Raw genomic sequence first — 26,909 nt, forward strand, 5'->3', positions numbered from 1 at the left:
GGTGAGGTATTCCTTATCATTAAAGTTAACTAAACCACCCAATAGAGCACAGTAAAACTGCTTACAATGCACAAGTGAGTTCTTTGTGAAGGTTTCTTTGAGACTCATCTTTAGAAAGTAGAGATGTTCTTAGAGATGACCTTGCTGTATTATGGCATTGTTTATTAAGTTCTGTTTGCAAGTGGCATGCCTGCTATTTTCGCTGTCCGTGGTGCTGATACCTTAGATATGAGACTCACAGCCAATGGTTGCAACCTTTGGAATTTATACCTTGCAGTTTCGGTAAATGTTGTGCTGCGTTTTTTGTCTTACGTTTCTTTTTGTCCCTTCCAGATGTGTCGTGTGTTGAGCTGGTGAGACAGGAGGCGACCAGTCTGGACCTGTCAGCTGTTATTCCACTTAGCAAACAACAGGGGTCTCTGGCTACAGTACAGGGTGGGTACTTCCCTCAATTTCGTTAACTATTTAGAGTTATCCACGCATAAACTGAATGTACATAGTCATGTTGTCAAATAACAGTTTTCTTCCAACCCCTCTTTATCATGTCCTTTTTTCTAAATTTTTGCTTAATTTTCAAATCTTCTTTTATAAGTTTGGCTTGAGCCTGTATATCCTTTCAATGTTAAAAAAATGTGTGATTTTCTTTACCCTTTGCTAAATATTTTGTGTGACCAGAAGCTTTTCTCCCATCTCATGTCATGCACGTCTGAATCCTTACATGTACATGATTGTATATTATGTGTAACTCTCAACATTTCTTACCCTTAACCTTTCTGCCCCCCCTCCCCCTCCAGTCCTGCTGAACAAGATGGGGAACCTGCTCCAAGGTTACATCCCCAGGATGTTCCGCCTGCTGGTTGTCATGGTTACCAGCCACACCCGCATCCTGGACAGCCGCCATCTTGTCAGGAAGAACCTTCTGCAGCTGGTCAAGAAGGTCAGGACACTGGCCATGAGGAGGTGGGTGTTGTTTGTTTTTGTTTATCTTGTAAACAAATAAGCTTCACCAGGTGCAGGTGGGATATTGTTTTTGCTTATCTTGTAAAGAAATAAGCAACACAACTACAATGTGAAGTAGATCAGGACACTGGCCAATAAAATGTTTTTGTTTACATTGTTAACAAATAACTTTGTTTTCTCTGTATGTCCTGTTTTGTGACCAATAATTGGATTTTAAGATTAATATATTTTCATTTGGAAATCATGTTTTTTTCAGGATTCAAGAGATATTCCAGTCACAGCTTCAGTTTTAAAACCATCATAAAGTTATGAAGACAAACACAGAAATAAAAGCAATTGAAACATGTTTTTTCCAGACTGATTCAATTATTAACTTGATGTTTTTTTTCAGGATTCAAGAGATATTCCAGTCACAGCTTCAGTTACAAAACCATACCCCAGGCACGTTAAAGAACCCGCCACACGTCCGATGGTGCAGTGTGAGTGGTCCTAAACCTACAGTACCTTGGCCGCACCTGGGGCAATTACTGTCGTATTGAGGTCGAATGGCAGCTCGCTCCAGACACTTGCGATTTAAGCCCCGCCTATTGTAAGCTCCTAGCAATTCAGCCCCCGGCTGCCAAGAGTGAGTAGTTGGCCCACCCAATAACCAATAACAATATCTATATTTTCCAGACTGTTAGAGTTGTTCCAGCAGCATGACCAGTACAGCTTCAGCCGGGATGAGATCGAGGCTCTGTTTACGGGCGTGGTCTGGCCACAGCTGGACCAGCAGAGGTCAGAGGTCATCTACCAGCCAACGCCCCTTCTGCGCCTGGTGCACCTGTGGAGTAAGAACCTCAGGTGAGAAAACTTCTTTAAGAACCTCAGGTGAAAAAACTTGCTCCTTTAAGAACCTCAGGTGAGAAAACTTCTTTAAGAACCTCAGGTGAAAAAACTTGCTCCTTTAAGAACCTCAGGTGAGAAAACTTCTTTAAGAACCTCAGGTGAAAAAACTTGCTCCTTTAAGAACCTCAGGTGAGAAAACTTCTTTAAGAACCTCAGGTGAAAAAACTTGCTCCTTTAAGAACCTCAGGTGAGAAAACTTCTTTAAGAACCTCAGGTGAGAAAACTTCTTTAAGAACCTCAGGTGAGAAAACTGGCACCTTTAAGTGCCTCGGGTGAGAAGACAGTCCATTGAATTTTTACAATCTGTAATTACTGGAGATTTGTAATTTAACAGAGATTGAATCTCACAGTGAAGTTATTGTTTGAAGCAAGTCTGTTGTACCTTTGTAATGCAATGGTTAGAGGTCACTTTAACAATATAAATTTAAACCATTGCAAAGATTTGTCTGTTTTTGTATAACCATTGAAAAAGTAGCATTTTTTTGTGACAGTCACAGAATTTGATAGTCTTCTGATTAGAAAGTTGTCGTAAATCATTTTCGACTGTTTACTCTATCATAGCTTTGCTAAAAATTACTTGGAACTTATGATTTAGGTGTCCTGTGATGCGAAAGGCTGTCATAAAACCTTGTAAAAACTTGATTCTGTCAAAGTCTTGCTGCAAATTGCACAGATAGACGTGACATCCCACTTCCCCTCCCAGGTACCATCCCCTGCTGGCCAAATCCCGCCCAGACCAGCCAGACAGGAACCTCATCGATGACATCATCGCCACATTCTTCACCCCGACCTCTGCCCCGCCCGTGGTTGCCATGGTGATGGAGGTCGTAGGTCACCTGCTGCTGGAGTCGGAGTCGGAGGATGCGGTGGATGTAGAGCCGCTGGAAGTGCCAGGATGTACCATACTGTGCGGGGAAACGTCAGGCCAAGGTACAGGGGCTTTACAGGCTGTGAAAACTTTGAAGACTCGTAATGAATTCTTTGAAATAAGATTTTGCAACTCACTTTGCAAGTACTGCCAATGATGTGTTGAAAGGTGTTTTACTTTGTTACCATTGATGATAACCCAGGATCTATAATTTTGGTGAATTCCTTGGAAACATTATGCAGTTTATGTGGATTATATTGGACATGAAAGTATCTCACATTCAACATTTTGTATACATTCAACAGAAAGTATTGAACTCATCGCAGTAGTACGCTAACATGTGGAATAAAAAGGCCTCCTTTATTAATTGATTATTTCATTAAAAACATGAATTCCAGTTTTAGTTGTAATCTTAACAGCAGAGAGCATGTGCAGTGGAAGCAAAATACCTCTAATTTAGATCTCTTAAAAACTTTCTCTTTAGATTCTGAAGCACCAATCGGAACCCGGCTTCTCCTGACCCACGTGGCGGCCATCTTGGGTCACCTGAGGTCAGCGGTCCAGTCCATTGGTGCAGCAGGGGGGAGGCAGAACCGGCCCAAGCTGCCCCTGTCGGAGCTGAACATCCTGTCCAGGATCAGTGCTTATGTTAAGGACCCCCGGCAGAGCGCTGTGCTGGTGGGGCTGCTGCTGCCATATCTCAGGTCAGAGGTCAACTTCAGGTCAACTTTGACCCTTCAATCAAATGTAGTTAGACTCGATGGTTGAACCTTGCCTCTACGTTGTTAACCTGGACCGAGCTAAAGAACTTGCACTCAGCTTGATATCCCCTGTTGTCTTTTTCTGTTTCATTGTTATTTGTCACGATGTGAAGGGAGGGTATGTGAGGAGTGTAAACACCTTTACAGGTTGGGCTTTCTTGGAAATACTTTTTTGGCAATCTAGAACTTTTTGCTGGTAGGGGGACCATACTGTTTTTTGTTACAAAAGGTAACCAAATTAGCCTGCTCTTTGAAAGTCAAAACAACAGGCACCTTGTATGACTCCTGTTTATGTTTTGTAACATGCAAATAATTGGTCTTACAATTCACTACAGGAGACCGGCTATCACAGACCACAGCGCTCAAGTTGACATCTTGGTAACCGTTGGCAACCTGGTCAGACAGGTCCCCGACCCCAAGGCCTGCTGGGAACAATTGGCAACCATGTTGTCCAGTCTGGAGGGTAGGGAACCCAGAGGGGAACTCTGCAAGGTAAAACTTTGTCGCTTCTACCCACCTACCTACCCACCTACCCACCCACCTACCCACCTACCCACCTACCTACCTACCTAAAGGTAACATCAGGGACAGGTACAGGAACCAGTTCAAAGGTTTAGGATACAGGTCTGGACCTGGACCTGTACCTGTACCCTTGATTTAAAAGATGACTCTGATTTGAAGTTTCAGCTCAGCATCTCAGCTCTTTTTCAGTGCTGAATTTTTGTCTTTGTGGTAGGATTTCAGCATAATATAAGCATTTAATTGGTGTGATTTCATATCCGTACAGTGCCAGTACTTCGTGATCTTGTATTTTTCATGGTACATGCCCCATACACGGTACACAGCCCTATATGATGAGGCATGTTTCTTTCTCCTTGGTGCTGAAACTGTAACCGTGGTTGACAAATGTTTTCCGTTGTACTGATGATAGCAAAGATTGTGTGTTAAACCATTGATTGTGCACAAGGAACTTTTCAACCCTCTGTCACTTTTATTCTGCACATGTTTTGCCCTAGCTGTTGTTAATGAGTGTTTTCAGCTGTATTTATGATAACAAAGGGTGATTAGCTGTATTTCTTCAGGGTATAATGTCTTGTTCATTTTAAATGACTTAACAAATATGGATGGCTTAAAATGGAAACAGAAAATATTTGTTAAAATCGTATGTAAATCTTTCTTGATCCAAAAATTAGAAAAAAAATATATTTAAGAGGAAGGTGACAGACGGTCATTGAATCGTCAGTGGAAATAAAAGCAAGGGTTGTGAAAAAAAAATTATTCGGTGATGTACCAACCTGATGAAACTATTCATAATAACTTACACAGGTTTTCGCTCTCTCCATGTAGGTTTTCGCAGCTGTTGCTGAAAGAGACCCTTCTGTGAGAGAAATCTCGACCATCATCCACGATCTCAACACCTGGGACAGGAAACGGGTGGAAGAACCCGACTACGACACACGGCTGTCAGCCTTCAAATCTGTCGATCAAGCCATGCAGGACTGGGTTGCCATAGATACGACCTTTGCCCTGCCCATCATCCACAACTGCTTCCACATCGTGCTGAGGATTGAGGACTTCTCACTGCGCAGCAACGCCTCCTACTGTGTGACACAGGTACTGCAGAAGATGGAGGCCACCAGCTCGACTCAAGAGGAATACAAGAAGGTCGTGCAGGGGACAATCCTGCCGCTGGTCAGGAAAGGACTCTGGTCTAGGAATGAGGTGGGGATGTCTATGGTTTAGGTTACATCTGGATGCAAACAAAACATAGTTTTCTCTTTCTAGTTGCTTGGCCATTTCGATATACTCGTTTATTAAGTCCTTTAGATACTACAAAGGTGTATTAAGTGTTAAGAACACAAAAAGTTTGGCTTAAGAAACACCAGTTTCAATGTTTTCAAGGGAATGCAATGTAGTGTGACAAATAACAAGACATGGCACAAAAATGAGTATATATATATATATTCCTTTTGCAGCAAAGCATGTGCAGTCCGTTGTAGATGTATTTGATACTACAGCAAAATTTCCAACTGTTTCTCCCTTTTAGTCAGTCCACCAGGAGTCAGTCACCCTACTTGCTGCTGTAGTGAGGACCTTCTCCACCAGACAGTACTTCCAGGGTTTGGAGCTGCAGTGCTGTGTAATTCTGATAGGTGGCATGATTATAATTTAACTGTTCTGTTTTGCAGTCTGTGCACCAGGAGTCGGTGTCCCTACTAGCTGCCGTAGTGAGGACCTGCAGTGCTGTATAGTTCTGCTAGGTGGTGTATCTAACCTGTTCCCTTTTTTCAGTCCGTGCACCAGGAGTCAGTGTCCCTGCTAGCTGCTGTAGTGAGGACCTTCTCCAGCCGACAGTACTTCCAGGGTCTGGCTCAGCTGACAGATGAGGATGTGGAGAAGGATTTCTACCAGAACATCACACATATACAGGTTTGTTCTGCAGTTTGTTTGTTAGTTTGTACGATGTTAATCAATAATCAATAGATAAAAATTTTAAGTCTTAAACACATGTTCTGTATGTAGTATCCCACAGAGATTACATAGCTTCAGCTGGCTTTAGGCTTAATCCAGTATTTATTACAGTCTTTCCTGCGCTTGTGAGGTCCTTCTAGTGGTGTTGGGTTTTCAAACCCACAGTTGTAAACTTTATGAACCTAAGTATGTGATTGTTCTCCTTATTGTTTGCCTGAACAACCTTAGCCTTCTTATGTTGATGGCTAGAAGGATTATTGTGTAATTATTGCACAATTTTACCTTGTCTATTGCATAGGTAAAAAAAGATAGATTAATGTTTTGATCCTCATATGAATCCAAAGTGCATCCACAGTGGATCTCTTGTAAGAATAGCTACTAGGCATATCATGTAATTATTGTGCATTGTGCACTAGTGCATGAATAAAAAGATTGCCATGTCCAAGTCCACTAGTATTGTCACTGGACCTCCAGGAGGAAAATAGCTTCTGTGGGTATAACTATCCAGTCAAGTATATAAAAGGCCATTGAATAATTGATTTATCAATTGATTAATTGATCCAATATTGATTACTGTAAATGCATTTAAGTTCGCGGGAATTTAATTTCACGGTAGCGGGAAAAACGACTTTTCGCAGTGTTTTTAAGTTTGCGGCAGCACCATGCATTGTAGTCTCTTTATACTGCCATGGAAAAACGTTCGCGGTGGTTTTAAGTTCGCGGTGAAGTGGCCACCGCAAAAACTGTGAACATTAAAACACAGTGAAAGTTTCTGCATTTACAGGAGAGGCTATTGATGAATTGTTTTGGCATTGATTGATTGATTGATTGATCCAAATTGATGAACTTTTCCTGCAGCACCACAGGCGGTCCCGAGCGCTGCGCCGGCTGATCACCGTCTGCAACACTGGCGCCATCAATCCCAGCATCCTCCAGTCCTTCATCCTGCCAATCATCAGCTTCATCCTCAACGACCTCAAACTCATCAAGGTCAGTTTGAAAGTAATTTTCTAAATTTTTTTAGAAAACTGGTTTTAATGGAAGGGAAATTTAGGGTTTAGTCTAAGCCAAAGGCTAAAGGAGCCACTTTGACATTCAAATATGTCTCAGTTAGATAGTCATAGTCATACGGTGTATGTCTATGTCTTATGTCTATATGTGCTACAATTTTGGGGATTTTCTTAAGTTTGTAAAACTTTTAACAAAGTAACACTGTGCAACAGTATACTTATTTCTAAGAAGTAGCATTTTCTCCGCATTTTCCTTTCCTTAACATAAAATGGACAGAATGATCAATTAGATTACTTTATTATTATTAATAAACAGTTAGATTTGTAAATGTTTCAAAAAGTTGTTCCATTTCCTGTTTTAGGTTGACTTCCTGCAACACGAGGCTGTCCAAGCCGTTGGTGCCATGGCGGGCTGCCTCCCCTGGAAAGGATTCCTAAGCCTCCTCCTTTACTACTTAAACAAGCTGACAGAAAAGCTGGAGGGGCAGAAGACCAACATCAAGTAAATATCAATTATTTATTTCACTACCAGAATCACTTTAAATTCTTGTTGTATTACTTTTGTGTCATGTTTGACTATCTACAATTTTTCTTCACTTCCATTCAGGGCTCTAGCCAGCTCGAATTTTTTTTTCCGTCAGCCAATTCCCATTGTCTCGAAAACACTATTCCAGGAGTTAGAGAGACTGAACTGAGACCTTAAAAAATGGGTTTTAATGAGATTATCGTATGCAAAAGGCACCGCCACACATTGTCAACAATCATAACATTATAGCAAAACAAACAGTGTGTGGCTTTTGTGGCCGTGGACGGCGTCCCCAAGCCGCCTATAGCTTCCACCAAGGATTTTTGTCCGTCAAGGTTGACGGATTGGTTCTAAAACTTTTCCGTCACACGCAGCAAATTTCCGTCAATTGACGGAAAAACGGACGCTGGCTAGAGCCCTGCTTCCATTGCATATCACACAGTCAGGTAGGCTATAGACCTGATCTTCTACAGACCTGCCCAGAGTCACTGACAAAAGATAATCGATGCTAGCTACCTGCACAAATATCTAGCTAGAAATCATATCCAGTTGCCTGAGTAATTGTTATTTGGTGTATGTCATGAAATTTTTTCGGTCACAAATCTGTGAGTTTTTCAGGTCAGAATAAGTTTTGTTTATTGGAGATTAAAGAAGTTACTAAGATACTAGTATATACGCATGTAGGGATATCAAACATGAAAAAGAACTTGCCTAACCCTATCAAAACATCAGTATAACAAATTGTTACAAAAAAGCATTTTCACCTCACCTCCACTCATTTATCCACCAATCTTTTCTTCCCTCCATCCCAGGTTGATAGTAGCTGTTATGGATGCGTTCCACTTTGACCTGTCTGTCCTGAGCGCAACATCTGAAGTTGCTGAAGATGCATCTCAAGAAGATGAAGACGTCTTACAGGAGGTGGAAGGAACCCCTGAAGAAGAAAAAGCAGAGGAAGAGGTAGAGGAGACTGTGGAGGAGGAGGAAGATGAAGAGGAGGAGGATGCAGTTGTCATGGAAACCGGGGAAGAAAAAAAGAAGGCAGAGGCTGAAATGATTTTCCAAACCCTGACCAATGTGGTCCTCCCAAAACTGCACAAGGGGCTCACACAAAAGGTGAAGAAATTATAACTTCTTTAAGAAATGATGTAAACTGACATGTCTTTGTGTTAAACCTCTGACATAAAGCTCCCATATTCTGCTACCTCGTTAATACTTTAGTTCCCATCCTGTGTTTCTGAGGAAAAGTAAAGGCATTTGACAAAATGTGCTGTATTCCTTGTTTTGTTGAACCCTACATTTTCTACTGACAGTCCGCAGATAAAAATTCAAGTGGCTTATCGTTTAAAAATCGCCCTAAAAATGTCTGAAAACCAAGGAAAGAAATACCTTTCAAATTTTGATTAATATGTCTCTTACATTGTGCTATCTCCTCCTCAACATTGACCTCTGACCCTGTCACCATGGCGACCCTGCAGGTGAAGAGTGAGGAGGCCCATAAGAAGGCCCGTCTCCATGCCGACAGTGAGGAGGAGCTGCTGCGGGTTCCCATCGCCCTGGCAACCGTCAAGCTGCTGCAGAAACTTCCGGGAAAGGTTCTCAGGAACAACCTGCAGGGGTGAGCCATTGTTTATATGTAAGGGGGTGCAGTTATTAGGGACAAGTCATTATGTATATATGGGGAAGTGTTTGAACTTCTTCAGTAACTTCCAGGAGCAACCTGCAGGGGTGAGCCATTGTCCATACATAAGGTGTGCAGGTTTTTTTAGGGAGGAGTCATTATGTATATACAGAAAAGGATGTGAACTTCCAGGAAAGGTTCTCAGGAACAACCTACAGGGGTGAGCCATTGTTTATACATAAGGGGGTGCAGTTTTTGCTATGTTCATGGTTGGGACATAATGTATGTAAAGGGTTCAAACTGCTAGTAACTTCCGGGAAAAGGATTGAGTTGTGATGTATGGCATTAATATTTGAAAATATTCCTACTAAAGGGTTGTTTATTTGTTTGTTTCTTTGTTTACAGAGTGTTGCTGAAGGTGTGCAGCCTGCTGAAGAGTCGTTCCGAGGACATCCGTGAGACGAGTCGGAACACGCTGGTGAAGATCCTGGAGTCGCTCGGGCCGAGCTTCTTCCCACAGATCCTACGGGACCTGAGGCACTGCCTCACTAAGGGTTACCAGGTAAAGTTATCTCTTGGTCCCTTAAACTAGTATAATTGTAAATGCATTAAAGTTCACGAAGATTTCATTTTGTGGTAGTGGGAAAGTGCATCCACTGTAGTCTCTTACTGTTATGGAAAAATGTTCGCGGTGGTTTTAAATTCGCGGTTTTAAATGTGGAAACCGCGAACATCAAACCACTGCAAAAGTTTCTGCTTTTACAGTATTCCCGGGCCATGCATGGAGCCACTACACGGTAGTGTTGATTATCAGCTTACTCAGTAGGTCCTGAGGTTGCTCCTCGACCGAGTCATACCAAAGACTTTTGAAAAATGGTACATGCTGCTTTCTCTGCTTAACACTCAGCATTTGGGAATAAAGGTTGTAAGTTGAACACACTGTCAGGTCACTACCAGTAACTCCAATTTTGGGTGTACAAAAGTGCATATGTTCCCAGCATGTCCACCTGGGATTCAGGGTAAATGTGTTTTTATTTAACACAGAAGATCAATGTTACACTTTGCTGACCTTACAGGTCCATGTGCTGACCTACACCACACACGCTCTACTGAAGAGCATGGAGGAACGACTGGAACCAGGAGGGCTGGACCGCTGTCTGGACTCACTCGTGGAGGTGGGGCTCTTTAGGGTTAATGAGTTAATTCGTTAATGATGTAGTTACCAGGTTAATGGACAGGTGTGGTAACTGGACTGATGTAAGAGTTGGAACAGCTCTAGCGGGGGGGGCTGGATCGGTGTCCGGACTCACTGGTGGAGGTGAGGGTCGTTAGGGTTGATGAGTAAATAGTGTAGGTACTAAGCGAATGATGTCGTAGCTGGATCAATGTTAGAGCATGGAAAAAAGACTGGAACCAGGGGGGCTGGTAAGCCAAACTTATACAGTTGTATGTTCATTTATTTTCTTTATTTATCGTGATCACTGTATTTTTTGCAAGCAAAACAATACAAGGCAATCTCTCAAGCTCAGGAGAATTTTTTGTGTTTTTCCAGGTATTTAACGAGGAGTTGTTTGGAAAGTTGTCTGAAGAGAAGGAAGTTGAAGGAATCACCTCCAAGCTGAAGGAGGCGAAGAGCAGCAAGAGTTCCGACTCCTACGAGACGCTGGCCAAGGTCGTTGGCAAGACGTCTCTGGCCAGGCTTGTGCTGCCACTTAAGGAGGTCAGATCACTTTCGTAGACATTGTCAAATCTTATGAAGTAAGATTTAGACTCAGTTATGTTGTATTGCATGCGGAATGAAGAACAGAACTAGTCCTAGACATGAGCAGAAAAAAGTTTAATGATGGCCATTCCTTCATTCATTTGTTACCAGGAAATCAAAAGATTTTTTTTACAGTTTTTCATTCATTCCTGTCTCCTTACTTCAATATTTCCTGGCCCATTTTCTTCCAAGTGTTTTCCAAGTTGTATAATCAGCATGATGATCAAGTTTTCTCCCTTCTTTAATACATTTATGAAAGTCAGACATCCAGGTAAAAACAATATTCTAAGCAATGCAATCTCTACATTAGGATGAAAATCGAAATTTACTTTTGGATGTTTCAAGTGACATCCATCGCTCTTCTTCAGCTTCTTTATGTTCTTCCTTCCCTCTCTAAGACGTTGCCCTGTTCCTCCCCAGGTTCTTGACTCCACCCAGAACCTGAAGACGTCCCGTAAGGTTCAAGACGTGCTGTCTAAGATCGTGAGCGGACTGATGAAGAACCCGGGTCTCACCCCGGACGCCATGCTGATCTTCGCCCACGGACTGGTCACAGAGAGTCTCCCACTCATCACAGCACAAGTCAAGTAAGTTGTCAATATCAATTATTGGGATCAATGAATACATTATCTGGATCTATAATCATTAGGCTGAAACAATAAATCATTAGTCTAAATCAACAGCAAATTTCAAAAGTTCAACTTGAAAAAAATATATATTACAGATGTGTTAGTTTGTAGGCATTCTAAAGTAAATATTTAGCAAGAGGTTACAAGATGAAAGCAGAGGTCTGGGACGAAAGATTTGATCTTGCTATGCAAATTTGATAAGTGTGGATTTACTATGTAGTTTCATTGTTTTCGTGTTTCTGGCAGGTTAAGTATGTCAAGTCAAGTAAGTTGTCAATACATCAAAAAGCAGTTACTCATTACAAGCAACTCGATATGATTTTGGAAGTTGCTTGAGTAACTGCTTTCTGGCTTATCTTATTACCTGGATGTCTAATCTTCATCGACGTAAGTTGTCAATAGTCAATTATCTGGATCAATCAATAGGTAGCTACCTCAATCAAAAGTTTATTTCAAAAACATCAATGGTACATTTTTTTCTGGTGAACATGCATCAATGATTTTTTTTGAAAATTTTGGCAAATTTGTCTAATATACTTTTAAAGCTGATAAAAATTACAGGTATATATAATTTCCTCTCCTCACTTTTTTTTCTGGTTTATCATATATGAAAGCTGCTTACGATTTTTCCAGTCTTTTTCTAGTATCTGCTGATACCCTATGTACTGACCTTACCGCCCCGTGAATTTAAAGTATTTCTTCCATTGGTACTGTAAATGCATTTAAGTTCGCGGGGATTTAATTTCGTGGTAGCAGGAAAAGGGACTTTTCTCTGTGGTTTTAAGTTCGCTGTAGCACCATGCACTGCACTGTCTCTTACTGCCATGGAAAAATTTCGCGGTGAAGTGGCCACTGCGAAAACTACGAACATAAAACCACCGCGAACATTTCTGCATTTACAGTAATTTTATCTAGAAGCAAAGTCGATTTCAATTTTCCATTGTCCTTCGTCACATCTGATTACATCCTTACTGATCCCTCCCCACCCCCCAGGGCCAAGCTGTCGGCTGCCCCACCCCCTGACCCCCGCCTGCGGCCGGAGAGCTGCCTGATCCTGCCCCCCACCCCCCAGAGGGCCGGGTCCAAAACTCACGTCAGCATGAAAACCAACAAACACATCCTGGTCGAGTTCGGCCTGCAGGTAGGGAAACTTTCACACGAATGCTACTTGAGGAATCACAGTGTGTAATTTATGACATTGTATGCTAGACAGAGTTTTGCGATTTCAATACCAAATGTCATGTGGTACACCCACCACACTCTGTAAATGACCTATGAAGTACAGCAATTTGATCTAGGCCCATCTTATGAGGAAAGCTTTTCTGACAACTTCAAAGCTTCCATTTTGTTTATATGAAATATTCGAACTGTTGTAGTCTTTAGTTTCCATGGCTATGGTAGAAAAACAACAACTCTCCTCCACCACATAATATGTTTCCATCCCCCATGTAGCTCCTCCACCACTGCATGAAGCGAGGCCACCTGTCAGCTGGGGAGGTACTGCACCTGCAGATGTTGGACCCGTTTGTAGCTCAGCTGTACGACTGTCTCAGGTCCAAACATGTCAAGGTACGGTCTTATGCACGCACGCATGCACTCACACACACACACACACACACACACACACACACACAGGCACACACACACACACACACACACACACACACACACACACAGCTGTACGACTGTCTCAGGTCCAAACATGTCAAGGTACGGTCTCACACCCACATGCATGCACACACACACACACACACACACAGCTGTACAACTGTCTCAGGTCCAAACATGTGAAGGTAGGGTCTCACACACGCATACACACAGGCACACACGCACGCACATACACACTCACACACACACAGCTGTATAACTGTATCAGGTTCAAACCTGTCAAGGTAGGGTCTTGCGCACAAGCAAGCGCGCACGCACACACATGCACACAAACACACACATACACACACACACACACACACACACACACACACACACACACATACATATAAATATACATGCACACACACCCCCACACACACACTCACACACACATGTCAAGGTAGGGTCTCACACACACATACACACACACAGGCACACACATACACACGTGCACACGCATGTGCACACACATACACACACTCACACTCTCACTCACTCGCTCACTGACACACACACTCACAGGCACAGTGTCAGACACACACAAACAAAGCACATTTTTGCATAACAGACTTCATTGCTGAGTGCCAAAACATTGCTGAGAAAAGACTGTGGTCGTGTAAAGAACTTAACTTTCACATCCAATACAATACAAAACTTACAATTTTTCAAATGTTTTTATCATTAAAAGAATGATCTCCAAACACTGGCCAAATTCATGACCAAACTTACCTCGTTCCTGATGTCCCTAGATCATCACCGTGGCGATGAGGTGCCTTACCTGGTTCCTGAGGTTCCCCCTCCCATCACTCAAGCAGAAGGTCAGCAAGGTTGCGGCAGAGATGTTCGTCATCCTGAAGAAATATGGCGGCGCAGGAGGGGCAAAGGGCGAGAACTTTGACCTGGTGGTCACATGTTTCAAGGTAGGTCACTGGTGGGGTCACTATGTATGTATGTTTTGTGTTTTTTCTTATTTAAAGGTGCCAAGGTGGTGTTATGGTTAGGGTTGTTTATTCACAATCTAAAGTTCTGGGTTAGCCCATGGAAAAGGCACTTTACATCTCACGGGATTCGAACCCTGGACCTCCGAACCTGTAACTCCCATCTCTAGGCCCTGACAGTGCTTGTGCGTGATGTGAAGTACTACAGCGTAGACCAGGTCCAGCTCAGAGTGTTACTACAGCAGTAGTTTACAAATTGTGTAACAGATAACAAGACGGGATTCGAACCCTAGCCCCCCTAACCTATGTGTAACTCCCTCCCACCGGCCCTGAATGTGCTGGTTCGTGATGTAAAGTACTACAGTGTTGATCGGGCCCAGCTCAGAGTTTTACTACAGTAGTGTAGCTGGGTGGGATTCGAACCCTGGACCCCCTAACCTGTGCCTTACTCCCTCCCACCGGCCCTGAATGTGCTGGTTCGTGATGTGAAGTACTACAGTGTTGACCAGGACCAGCTCAGAGTATTACTTACAGTTAGTGACTGCCATCTGTGTAACAGATACATGTAACAGGGTGGGATTCGAACCCTAGCCCCCCTAACCTGTGTGTAACTCCCTCCTGTACAGGCTCTGACAGTGTTGGTTTGTGATGTGCTACTACTACAGTGTTGATCAGGACCAGCTGAGACTGTTACTGCAGCAGTAGTTTACAAACTGTGTAACAGATAACAAGACGGGATTCGAACCCTGGACCCCCTAACCTGTGCCTTTCTCCCTCCTACAGGCCCTGACAGTGCTTGTTCGTGATGTGAAGTTCTACAGTGTCGACCAGGTCCAGCTCAGAGTGTTACTACAGCAGTAGTTTACAAATTGTGTAACAGATCACAAGACGGGATTCGAACCCTGGACCCCCTAACCTGTGCCTTACTCCCTCCCACCGGCCCTGAATGTGCTGGTTCGTGATGTTAAGTACTACAGTGTTGATCGGGCCCAGCTCAGAGTGTTACTGCAGTAGTAGTTTACAAACTGTGTAACAGATAACCAGACGGGATTTGAACCCTGGACCCCCCTAACCTATGTGTAACTCCCTCCTACAGGCTCTGACCGTGCTGGTTCGTGATGTGAAGTACTACAGCGTTGACCAGGACCAGCTCAGAGTATTGCTGCAGTATGCAGAACAGGACATCCTGGACTACACACGACAGGCCACGGCTTTTACACTACTCAAGGTGGGACTAATCACTGATTTTTTGTTAAAGGTTCACTGTCTATGTAACATTTCCGTCTCAAAAGGGAACATATTTTAGAGAACAAAGCGTTCAGTTTTCAGCATATTTGCAACTGATGCATTTTTTTTATTTCTTGTGTGTGTAAACTGTGCAAAAACAAGCTGCACAAGGCCTGCTCATGTGGAAAACTATCTCAATGTAGGCCCTTTGAAGTGTTAGCTTTAACTTTACTTTCTTGGGTCAGAAAATACATCCACACCAGGGGAAATCAGGCAAACAGAAGGAAAGCAAGAGAGAGCAACATTTTTTTTCTTTTGTTTGACCAAGGAGCTCCTTGGTTTGACTTTGATCAAGGAGCTTTTATCAAGATAAAAGCTCCTTGCTTTGATGGGGTATATAAATAGGTCCCTGAATAACCTTTACCTGGTGCTAAGCTCATTATCATAATTTATGGTCATTTGGCAGATCCTCGTGGAAAGCCATGTTTCTGCTTCCCATTGTAAAAATGAAGGCAACAAAAGTTAAAAAGATACTAAAAAATGCCTTTTTGCTGGACTAGAAAGCTACCTAAAACATCACATATGCCTGAAATATATTTTACATCATTATAGCAACCATAAGTCTTTATAGTAGGCATATCTTTATTACCAGGTCATGCCTGTGAGCAGTTACTCGTTTTTAGTTGAGAATGTTGAGAATTTAAGAATTTTTGACACCCTCATGAGCATCTGATGCATTGCATTAGGGGCTTCCAGGGTGAAAGGAAAGTAAGAAAGTTTGTGCCATTCTAAATAAATTTAGTGGCTCTAAACCTTTGTGGTATTGAATGTCTAAATACATAGGCTAGCTTACGAGATTGAGGGGTCATGGGTTCACTTCCTGGCTAGATGTTACAAGTAGGCACCAGGCTTCTGTTAGGGATGTAGGTGTAGAGGGTGGTCAAATATTTTGAACACTGCTTGACATTTGAGAGATTAAAAATGACTTGGCTTTTTTTCCGTGTTCATCCCAGGCGATCCTGTCACGTAAGCTGGTTGTCCCGGAGATGCACGACGTGATGGGGCGGATTGCGGAGCTGTCAATCAAGTCTGAGCTGGACAACGTCAGGGTGCAGTGCAGACAGGTGGGTGTGGGGAGGGGGGCTTCCATGGGGGCTGGGGAGGTCAAATAGATAAACTCAAGGTCAAATAGCCCACAGGAAAACAGGACAAGGTCAGATAGGCCAAGTTGAAACTACTCAAGGTGAAAGAACTCAAGGCAAAATAGGCCAAAGGAAAACAGCTCATGGAGAAGGTCAAATAGGTGAGGTTGAAACAACTCAAGGTCAAATAGATTAGGATTTTTCATTAAAAGGGATTTAGGTAAAGAAAGTGGCATCTGTGATTCTTGAGACAAAATTTGTGGACAAAATTTCTTTACACAAGCAGTAACGTTATATACTCATGATCACTCTCTGATGCATTATGACCATCTGTCACCTTCATCAGGGTCTGTTATCTTATGACTTTGCTATCCAGTGATTTATCTACCAGAGAAAACTATTCACAGATTTTGTTCCCCAAAATAATTTCATTGTGTTGGAAGAACATTCAATATTAGAGTTTTCTTTGACACAGTCAGTACTGTCTCTCACCTGCTTATGTTTTGATGTCAGACATCTTCCTCAGAACTGGAGTGATGTTTCTCACCATTACATGTAGCTGATGAAAGTAGCAATTTTGCAGTGAGGTAAATTTTCCCCCTCATCCTGTTTGACTTTCTTAACGATAAGATTTTGTGCCCATCCCCCAGGTGTTTGGAAAGTTCCTGATAGACTACCCCCTGGGGAAGAAGCTGCACAGGCATCTTGAGTTCTTCGTGAGACAGCTGAACTATGATCTGGAGGCCGGGCGGGAGTCTGCACTGGAGATGATCGCTACCATCTTCTCATCATTCCCTCAGGTTTGTCTCTCTCTATATCTCTCTCACTCTCTCTTTCTCTGTCTCTCTCTCTCACTCTCTCTTACTCTGTCTCTCTCAAACTCTCATTATTCCCTCAGGTTTGTCTCTCCTTCTCTCCCTCTCTGTCACTCTCTCTTTCTCCTTTTCTCTCTTTTGCTCTGTCACTCTCTTTCTGTCTCTCTCTCTCTCATCATTCTCTAATTCCCTCAGGTTTGACTCTCTCCTCTCCCTCTCTGTCACTCTCTTTTTCCTTTTTTCTCTCACTCTGTCACTCTCTGTCTCTCTCTCACCATTCTCTCATTCCCTCAGGTTTGTCTCTCTCCTCTCCCTCTCTCTCTCTCTGTCCTCTCTTTATCTATCTCTCTTTCTCTATCTCTCCCTTTCTCTCTGTTTCTTTCATCATTCCCTCAGGTGTGTCTTTCTACCTCTCTTTCTCTTCTCTCCCTCTTCTCTCTCTGTCTATGCCTCTCTCCATCTCTCTCTCCCCCAAGTCTCTCTCACTATCTGGTTAATTGCCTATTGTTCCCTGTTAGGCAAGATTTAAAAATGTTGGCTTAATGGCAGACCACCAAGTGCCTATATCCTGCTATGTTAACACTGCATGTGGGTTGAGGAGGTGGAAGTCTTGACTTTTGTTGTCTATCCATCGTTTACATGGTCATCTGGGGGCATGGATTTTGTCCTTCCATAGTTATTGTGATGATCTTTCTAGGCTACTCCTCTTCCCTTCTCTGAAGATGGTAGTACCAGCATGGTGGAATCTGTCTGGATGTTCTGTTTGTTGCTGTTTTCTTTTCTTTTTCTGAGATGGAATTTTTGTTGACTTTTTATTCTCCCTGCAGAACCTTTTGGAGGAGTACGCAGCCTTCTTCTTTGTCCCGCTGTCCAGTCGACTCATCAACGATGACTCGGCAAAATGTCGCAAGCTGACCGCTCTGGCCATCAAGTCCCTGCTGGGCAAAGTGGGCATCCCCGCCAGAGACAGCCTGTTCACCATCACAATGCAGTGGTTCCAGGATGACAACAAGGTGGGTCTCCTACAGACGTTTACAAAGTTGGGACATCAGCAGGATACAATACAACATACAAGTGTTTGATACCATTTAAGAGATAATTTGGTCATATTATAACATTAAAGGTTTGCTTTTTCTTGGAATGTAAGACTGTTTTTACTCTTTATGTGTCTTTGTGTGTGCACCTGCATGAATGCACATGTGTGAGAGAGAGTGTGTGTGAGTCTGCGAGTGGGTGGGTATCTGTATAACAGTTATGTATGTATATGTGTGTGTTTGTGTGTCTGTGTTTGTTTATCTTTACTTACAAAGGTGAAGTCTGCCTTTTCTTATTGTCCTGTTTATCTTGCCCTGTCCCAGATCCTTCACCAGAGACTTGCTGCCCAGCTGTGTGTGTCTGTGTGTCTATCTGTCTGTGTGTGTGTGGATTTGTCTTCGCTCATTGGGGTGAAGTCTACCATATCTGAATGTCCTGTCTCTTCTCCCCCTTCTGCAGATCCTTCACCAGAGACTTGCTGCCCAGCTGTGCAGCCTGTTTGTGGAGGAAGAGAAGCTGCAGTTCGAGCGCAGGCTGCCAGAGGTCCTTCCTCAGATGTTGGAGGTCATTGACCCCGACAGATATGAGGCAGTGAGTTGGACTTATTTTCTAGATTTGAACATTTTATGTAAACAAAAAAAAAACAGTTTCAAGGAGCAGTAACAGTTTTTAATTGAAGTATGGAGAAGTTTGTTTTTTTCAGTTTTAATTAATGTTCATCCAAATTGGGTCTTAGAAAATCTACTTATTGTTAAATATACAGAAAAGTTTTATGGCTATTTGAAGTAGCATAATCTTTGTTTCTGTCATAGCATAGCATAGCATAGACAGTCATGAGCATATATTACTTGAGGAGATTCAAGATTTCAAGTTTCATTCAAACTCATTCAGTCTTTTCCAAATGGAGAAATCTATAATTTCAGTTTTATGCTGGAGGTGTCCCTTCTAGTTGTGCTTAAGACATGATTGTTTCTTATTTTTCCAAATGTTATCCTTTAAGATGTCTGCTGAGGAGATGACCCAGCAGCTGAGACAGGAGGACCACCTGTTGTACAGCGCCCTCTCCTGTCTGGTCAAGGTACTGCAGGAATGTGCCATTGTCATCAGAGGGGTGGAAAACAGGAAGGATCTGAACACAGTCTGGGGTGAGTCTGTTTGGATAAGTGAGCGAGTGTGAACATGCGTAGATATAGGCATAGCCATAAGTTAATTTACTTTTTTTGTTCATCCATCCATTCATTCATTCACTTTCTTAATCATTCATTCATTCATTCACTCATTCTTTCATTCATTCATTCATTCATTCATTTGTTGGTGTAGGTTAGACGTCCAGGTAATAAGATATGCTAAACAGCAGTTACTCAAGCAACTGGATATGGTTTTTAGAAATGATCAGATGTTTCGGATAACATCTGCTATCTTTCGTCAGTGACACATTCATTCATTCATTCATCGATCAATTTATTCATTCCTTTGTTCACTCATTCACTCACTCTTTCACTCACTCACTCATTCAGCCATCTATCCAACCATTCATTTTTTCATTTGTTCTCTCCCCAGCCTCCCTACAGCAGCATCTCCTCCACCCCCATGCCTGGGTCCGACTGGCCTCGGCTCAGCTGTTCACTCACTCACTCACTCACTCACTCACTCACTCACTCACTCACTCACTCACCCACCCACCCACTCACTCACTCACTCACTCACTCACTCACTCACTCACGCTCACTCGCTCACTCGCTCGCTCGCTCGCTCGCTCACTCATTCACTCACTCACTCATTCACTCACTCACTCACTCACTCACTCATTCACTCACTCACTCACTCACTCACTCATTCACTCACTCACTCTTTCACTCACTCACTCACTCACTCTCACTCACTCATTCACTCACTCACTCTTTCACTCACTCACTCACTCACTCACACTCACTCACTCACTCACTCACTCATTCACTCACCCACCCACCCTCTCGCTCGCTCACTCACTCACTCACTCACTCTCGCTCACTCACTCACTCACTCACTCACTCTCTCACTCACTTACACACTCACTCACTCACTCACTCACTCAGCCATCCATCTGTCCATCCATCCATCCATCCTTCTTCTTCGGCTCTTGTCGTCTCGTGAGACGGTCGACAGCATCAGTCAGTCAAGGCCTCAGTCGTTACTGGTTACAGTTCTCGCCTGACAGTGCCTTTGATGACTTATGAGTCCAATCTTGGCACAGCAGGCTCTTCCACAGGAAGTGCAGGTGAACACTTCTCCGGTATTCGACCCCTCCCCTTTCTTCTTCCTCTGTCTTGCCTCTCGGACTTGCCTCTCACGGGCAGCTCTGTACCTCTCCATACCGGTGTGTAATGCTGCTCTCCATCTACTTCTGTCTGTTGCTACACTTTCCCAGTTCTTTGTGCAAATGGAGAAATCTTGGAGGGTAGCTTTGCATACATCTTTGTACCTCAGCTTTGGCCTCCCTCTGGGTCGACTGCCCACAGAGAGTTCTCCATAAAGTACTCTCTTTGGAAGCCTGGTGTCATCCATCCTGCTCACATGACCTAGCCAGCGCAGCCTGTTTCGCCGCAGGGTCTCGAACAACGATGGTATGCCTGCTTGCCGGAGTACTTCTTCATTGATTCTGTCCTGCCATTTTATATTGAGAATCCTACGTAGACATCGCATGTGAAAACTGTTTAGTCTTTTTTCTTGCCGCGAATAAACAGTCCAGGTTTCACTACCATACAGTAAAGTTGGCAATACGCATGTGTTGTAGATCTGTACCTTTGTCTTTCTTGTTAGCTTCTGGTTTTCCCAGGCCCTCTTGCTGAGTTTCCCAAAGGAAGCAGCAGCTCTACCAATTCTCACATTTATCTCCTCGTCCAAAGAGTTGGTGCTTGTCGCCACTGATCCCAGGTAAGTAAACTTTGGAACTGTTCGAAGAGGATTTCCATGCAGTGTGATTGAAGGGGGGATTGCGGTACCTTGCCCAATTACCTCCGTCTTCTTGACACTGATGGTAAGACAGAACAGGTCACAGGCCCGGGAGAGGTTGTCCAACAGTCCCTGCAGGGTTGTCTCCTCATGTGCCGTGAGTGCTGCATCGTCAGCAAAGAGGAGTTCTCTGCACAGCACCTCGACAGTTTTACTTTTAGCCCTCAGTCTTGCCAGGTTGAACAGTGAGCCATCTGCCCGTGACCGGATGTAGACACCGTCCTGGTTTCCACCAAAGGCACAACGGAGGAGTACAGAGAAAAAGATGCTGAAAAGAGTCGGTGCCAGCACACACCCCTGCTTAACTCCGTTCCTGACGTCAAAGCAGTCAGAGGTGGAGCCATCAAACTGAATGCAGGCTTTCATCCATCCATCCAATGATTCATTTATTCATTTGTTCCCTCCCCAGCCTCCCTACAGCATCACCTCCTCCACCCCCACGCCTGGGTCCGGCTGGCCTCCGCTCAGCTGTTTGGCTGCCTCTTTGCTGCCTGGAAACCCGAGGAGCTGGTTACCACGGCAACAGATGAAGACAACAAAACTCCAAAGAAGAAGAAGAGGAAAGTGGAGGAAGAAGAAAACATTGTGGAATATCTGAGGGACAACACTATGCAAAAGGTAACTGCTACAATAAAGTTTTTATTTTATTTTATTTTTTTTCATTTTCATTAACGTTATACATGTATTGTGAGAAGGAAATGGTGAGTAAATTGCTGACAACAGGCATTTAGATCTTATGGGAGCTGACTTATGTGGTATTTGCTCTCTTTGAGTTCTTTTCTTAGTTTAAGATAAGACAGTTTCAGAAGGAATTTTTCTTCATTGTTTGATGTCTTGCTCCTACATGCATGTTTACTGTAAGACAGTTTTGGAAGGAATTTTCCTTAATCCTGTGATGTCTTGTACCTCACCCAGCTGCGAGATCTGTCAGCTGACTTCTGCACCCAGCTGCAGTCGTCTTACCTGGACCACGACCTTGCCAACCAGGTCATCAAGAACCTCGTCTTCTTGGCCAAGGTCGTCCGCCAGGTCACTCCTGACACCGCACAAACTGATGATGTCACCGACGGAAACGGAGATGTCACCACACAAACTGATGATGTAGATGAACCATCTTCAAAGACCAGTGGTAGAAAAAGAACTAAACCTGCTTCAGATGGAAAGAAAGACAATAGAACTGGGAACACGGGTATTGATGATGTCAGTGCAACAGGAAGTGATGAAAGCACATTAACTGATGACAGGAGAGTGACAGTTTCGCTGATGTGGCTACTGAGGAGGATGAACCGACTGGCTAAATTTGAAGCAGCGACGGCGCCTAAAGAAACCATCAAGGTACGTTGTAATATCAAACCAACTTTTATAGTTTTCTTTTACACAACCAGTACTGCCCCTCACATTTTGATCCCTATCAGACGTCTTTCTCAGAGCATCTGACTGGAGTGCTGATAGACGTAGAGAAATAAGCAGGTGAGAGAGAGTTAACTTGCATAACTTGTGTAAAAGGAAACTAAAATATCCTATTTTGGAGTTTTCTTTAACACAACCAGTAATGTCTCTCACCTGCTTGTGTTTCGATTTCTAATATCAGACATCTTCCTCGGAGCTTCTAACTGGAGTGCTGCTTCTCAACGCTATATGTAGTCAAGTACTAGTACATCATTCAGCTACATATAGTGTCAAGAAGCAGCACTCCAGTTAGAAGCTTTGAGGAAGATGTCTGACATAGACATTGAAATTTAAGCAGATGAGAGACATTTACTGGTTGTGTAAAAGGAACCACAATATCCCGTCTTTGTGCATATTTTTGATTTGGACATCTTTAAAAGAAAAAAAAAACTCACTGGATTAGGTAACATTGTGCCGCAATTCTCTCACTGAAGGTTGAAAACGAAGGCTTACCGCTTACTGGTCCCTTGGGGTGGTCGTGGGGGCCTTTTGCAGCTGAGCACACTGCCTCCCTCCATCTCACCCTGTCATGAGCCAGTGCTTGGGTTTCGGCAGGGGTCATTCCTGTCCACTTAGGAAAATGAATGCGTCGCTTGATAAAAACCATTTCATTCCAATTTTGCCTTGACCTTTGATTGACCTTGGATGTTCTGTCTCCTGTTTTCTCAGCGCTCCTCCGTCATCAAGTTCCTGGCGGCCGTTGCCATGGATCTGGGGGCTTCTGGGATTGGTCCGTACCTGACCTTCCTGATGACCCCTGTGCTGAGGGAGGTCAACAATGCCACACCACAAGCAGGTGGGTCATCTCGGACAACAATTTGTATTTTTTTTTGCTGGGAATCGTTATAGCCTTATTGCAACATCATGCTCAAAGGACAATTGCAAGTAAACACGGAAAGGAAGTAATAGTAGTTTCCATACCAGGGCATAATAGGAAATACTTTTTGGTCAAAAATCCCACAAGGTGTGTCATCTGGGACAAATCTTGTTTTTTCCTGGGAATTATTATAACTTGATTGCAACTTTATCTATCAAGGATACTGGCAGGTAAACACAGAAAAGAAATAATGGCACAGTAGAGGCCAGTTAGTTGTGTAATGAATTACTGCACACTTCTATTAATTGCAGAGAATCCACAAATCCCATGAAGGTACGGTGCAACTGGATAACTTTGCTTTGTTGCACCACCTGGATAATTGCACGAAATATGCTGGCAAATGGGGTGTGCAATCAAATGGCTTCCACAGACTGTAGTTTCAATATCAGGGCATAGGAGCCCAAAATAATTGGTCAGAATATAGAGAAAAAAATCCTAGACTAAGTCACTATGCCACATTGCATACTGTCTTAAACTTTTCTCTAGATCCTGAGCTGAAGAAACTGTCTCAAGACGTCCTGGAGCTCCTGAAGACGCAGGCAGGTGTTCAGCTGTTCTCGCAGGTGTACGCCCAGGTGCAGCACACAGGTGTGGCCAGGAGGGAGGCCAGGAAACGGAGACAAGCTGTGGAGGTCAGTCATACTAAACACCCCTATTTTCTGAATGAAACATTCCAAAATCAGACAATCTGAGGGGATTTAGACGATACCATGTTTGGATGAGGGTAGTTAGAATATTTTCCACCACAAATGAGGCCAGGAAATGGGTACAGACTGTACACCCCCATTTTCTGAAACATTGCAAAATCAGACAATCTGAGGGAAATATAGAAGATACCATGTTTGGATGAGGGTTGTTAGATTATTTACCACCATGAATTAGGCCAGGAAATGCAGACAGGCTGTGAAATTGAGTGGTGCAAGGCACCCCTATTTTCTGAATGAAACATTCCAAAATCAGACAATCTGAGGGAATTTAGAAGATACCATATTTGTATGGGGTGGTAAGGATATTTTTATCAGGAAAAGCAGACAGGCTGTGGAGGTCAGTCATACTAAACACCCCTATTTTCTGAATGAAACATTCCAAAATCAGACAATCTGAGGGAAATATAGAAGATACCATTCTCCACTTACACACTTCCCATAATTAAGTGCGAGAGGGTTCCGGATATGGCTGCTCCGAACTCCGGAACTGACTCCAAGGGCACAGAAAATTGGTTCTAACCAATTCCGAACACAGAAAACATCAAGGAGATGATAGTTTGGTGTGGAACCGATCACAGGACAATGGTTTAATCACTTTCCGACAGGAAAAAAACAAAGGCTGCAGACGAAACGCCAAGGTGTGGCCCTTGAGGTCATCGGAAGAAACCAACTAACAGCCACAGTGGTGCACGTGTTAGGTAGTTACTTCTGACCACAAAACTTGTAAGATTCTCGGCCCAAATGATAACTGTACTATATTCGCCAGACAACTTATTAGTTTATATGCTTTTCCGCCCTCGTACTGAAGGTTTTAGCTGGTTCCACCCTGGTTTCGCACCCTGAGCAACTGTGGTAGCATCCAAGTAACATCCATATCCGGAACCCTCTCGCACTTAATTATGGGAAGTGTGTAAGTGGAGAATTGTATGAGGGTTGTTAGATTATTTAACACCATTAATCAGGCCAGGAAATGTAGACAGGCTGTGGAGGTGAGTCATGCAAGACACCCCTGATTTCTGAATGAAACATTCCAAAATGATTTGTATGAAGGTGGTGAGGATATTTTAGTAAAGAAAATGTGGCAAGCTTTGTAAGTATATAAAGCATGCTTAATACCCATAATTTTGAATAGACCATTCCAAAATCAGAGAGAAATGTAGAACATACCACATTTGAAAGAAGGTGATGATGAGCTTATTTACATTGAAAATGTGTTAACCCTTCAGTTGTAAGTAGACTTGTTTAAAATCAGACAGTCTAAGGGAAATGGCAGATACCAATGTTTTGATGGGGGTGTTAACAATTGTGTTGAACCCCCCTGCAGGCGGTGGCAGATCCCAAGGCGCACGCCAAGAAGAAGATTGCCAAGAACCTGGCCAAGCAGCGGGCCAAGAAAAGGAAGATTGAAGAAAAGAGGCCAACTAAGAAGAAGAAGATTCGCCTGGCAGACTTGGCCATTCTTCAGTAGGACGTGTCCTTGTGATGTCATCAGTGATGTCATCAGTGATGTCATCAGTGATGTCATCAGTGATGTCATAAGTGCACTAGCAGCCATATTGGTGTCTACATTTTGCATTTAAGTGACTCATTGCTCTAGCCTGGGTACCATCCGTAATGTAATTCGCTCTGGCGTTCCTTATATACTATATACACTCAGTCGCTTCTACGTCTGATGTGCATTATACACTATACATCGTCACTTCTCTGCTGTTCTGTCTGGAAACCCTGACCATGATAACATCTGGAATCGTCCAAATTTCGGAAGCAGGCACTGATTGGTCTCCACATATGAGCGAATTATGAAATGGGTTCAAGCGCTCGTTCGAACAGACGTTCCGTCCGCTTGCCGGAGGCCTGTTGTCATCGAACGAACGCTCTAGAACCCATTCCTTACTTCACTCTTTAACTGACGTTACCACCAAAAGGTTTGAATGTGCATGTCTCCAGACGGATATCAGAAGTGAACATAGGAGCAAACTACTAACCGGATGGTACCCAGGCTATCATCGCTCAGGATTTTCAACTTTTTGTTTTAGTTTTCCGATACTCTTACCACCTATTATATAGGTAATTTTTACAATGATATGATGAGATGCAAATACACTTGAGCAACAGTATGACTAACAGAAATACAAGCATGAACAGGAAATAGAAATAGTATTTGATTTAAGGACATTTTTTTTCCTTTTAGATGTTATGGAAACTATTAGTTCACTTGTCAAAGAGTTTGAGTTTGGTTTTCCTTTTGATTGTTTAGCTAAGCTAAAGGGCATAACGTTACTCAGATCTATGACATAGATTTTTTACTTGCCCTGAATAAATGATACAAGAACTTGTAACGTATATATCATGGAAGTATGCAAATTTCTTGTTTATTATGTTGGTAATCTAAACAAGGTTGTACTTAGCATAGTCTATGTACATTTATGTTTGTTTTTTCTACCCAAGCTCCAACATGTACATATTACTATCATATACTGTAACCTTTCATAGATATTGTCAAATTGACTATTGATGTTGTCAGTGGTTTGGAACATAATTTCTTCTACAGGACTATTATGCAGCAACATAGTTAAGGGTA

General features: G+C 43.0%; 2 protein-coding genes across 2 annotated transcripts; both read left to right on the forward strand.

Annotated features, from left to right (window-relative positions):
- Window positions 1–333: 333 nt before the first annotated feature.
- Window positions 334–9,698, forward strand: LOC118407479 (small subunit processome component 20 homolog; the record flags this gene model as incomplete). Its single annotated transcript, XM_035807964.1, has 14 exons — window positions 334–435; window positions 795–960; window positions 1,636–1,803; window positions 2,552–2,778; window positions 3,201–3,420; window positions 3,813–3,969; window positions 4,825–5,199; window positions 5,525–5,617; window positions 5,770–5,907; window positions 6,808–6,939; window positions 7,322–7,461; window positions 8,298–8,601; window positions 8,964–9,103; window positions 9,512–9,698. Coding segments are annotated over 14 exons (2,549 nt in total), but the record flags the coding sequence as incomplete, so codon positions are not given.
- A 487-nt stretch (window positions 9,699–10,185) lies between these two features.
- Window positions 10,186–26,218, forward strand: LOC118407457 (small subunit processome component 20 homolog). Its single transcript, XM_035807933.1, has 19 exons — window positions 10,186–10,281; window positions 10,659–10,826; window positions 11,289–11,455; window positions 12,491–12,638; window positions 12,950–13,066; window positions 13,897–14,067; window positions 15,182–15,313; window positions 16,326–16,436; window positions 17,105–17,254; window positions 18,097–18,282; window positions 18,764–18,895; window positions 19,305–19,449; window positions 19,865–19,925; window positions 21,192–21,217; window positions 21,705–21,913; window positions 22,211–22,630; window positions 23,414–23,540; window positions 24,108–24,253; window positions 25,653–26,218. Exons 1-19 carry the CDS (start codon window positions 10,225–10,227, stop codon window positions 25,794–25,796), a joined length of 2,817 nt encoding a protein of 938 aa, XP_035663826.1. The 5' UTR covers window positions 10,186–10,224; the 3' UTR covers window positions 25,797–26,218.
- The last annotated feature ends 691 nt before the right edge of the window (window positions 26,219–26,909 follow it).

This window comes from Branchiostoma floridae, unplaced genomic scaffold, assembly GCF_000003815.2.
Source record: "Branchiostoma floridae strain S238N-H82 unplaced genomic scaffold, Bfl_VNyyK Sc7u5tJ_1353, whole genome shotgun sequence".
Taxonomy (NCBI): Eukaryota; Metazoa; Chordata; class Leptocardii; order Amphioxiformes; family Branchiostomatidae; genus Branchiostoma; species Branchiostoma floridae.

Excerpts from the sequence above, each read along its gene's own strand:
- LOC118407457 (XM_035807933.1), top strand. The coding sequence starts at position 10,225 with ATGGAGGAACGACTGGAACCAGGAGGGCTGGACCGCTGTCTGGACTCA. Across the intron at positions 16,437-17,104 it reads TCAGGGTGCAGTGCAGACAG|GTGTTTGGAAAGTTCCTGAT; the intron begins GTGGGTGTGGGG and ends CCCATCCCCCAG. Across the intron at positions 23,541-24,107 it reads CAATGCCACACCACAAGCAG|ATCCTGAGCTGAAGAAACTG; the intron begins GTGGGTCATCTC and ends ACTTTTCTCTAG.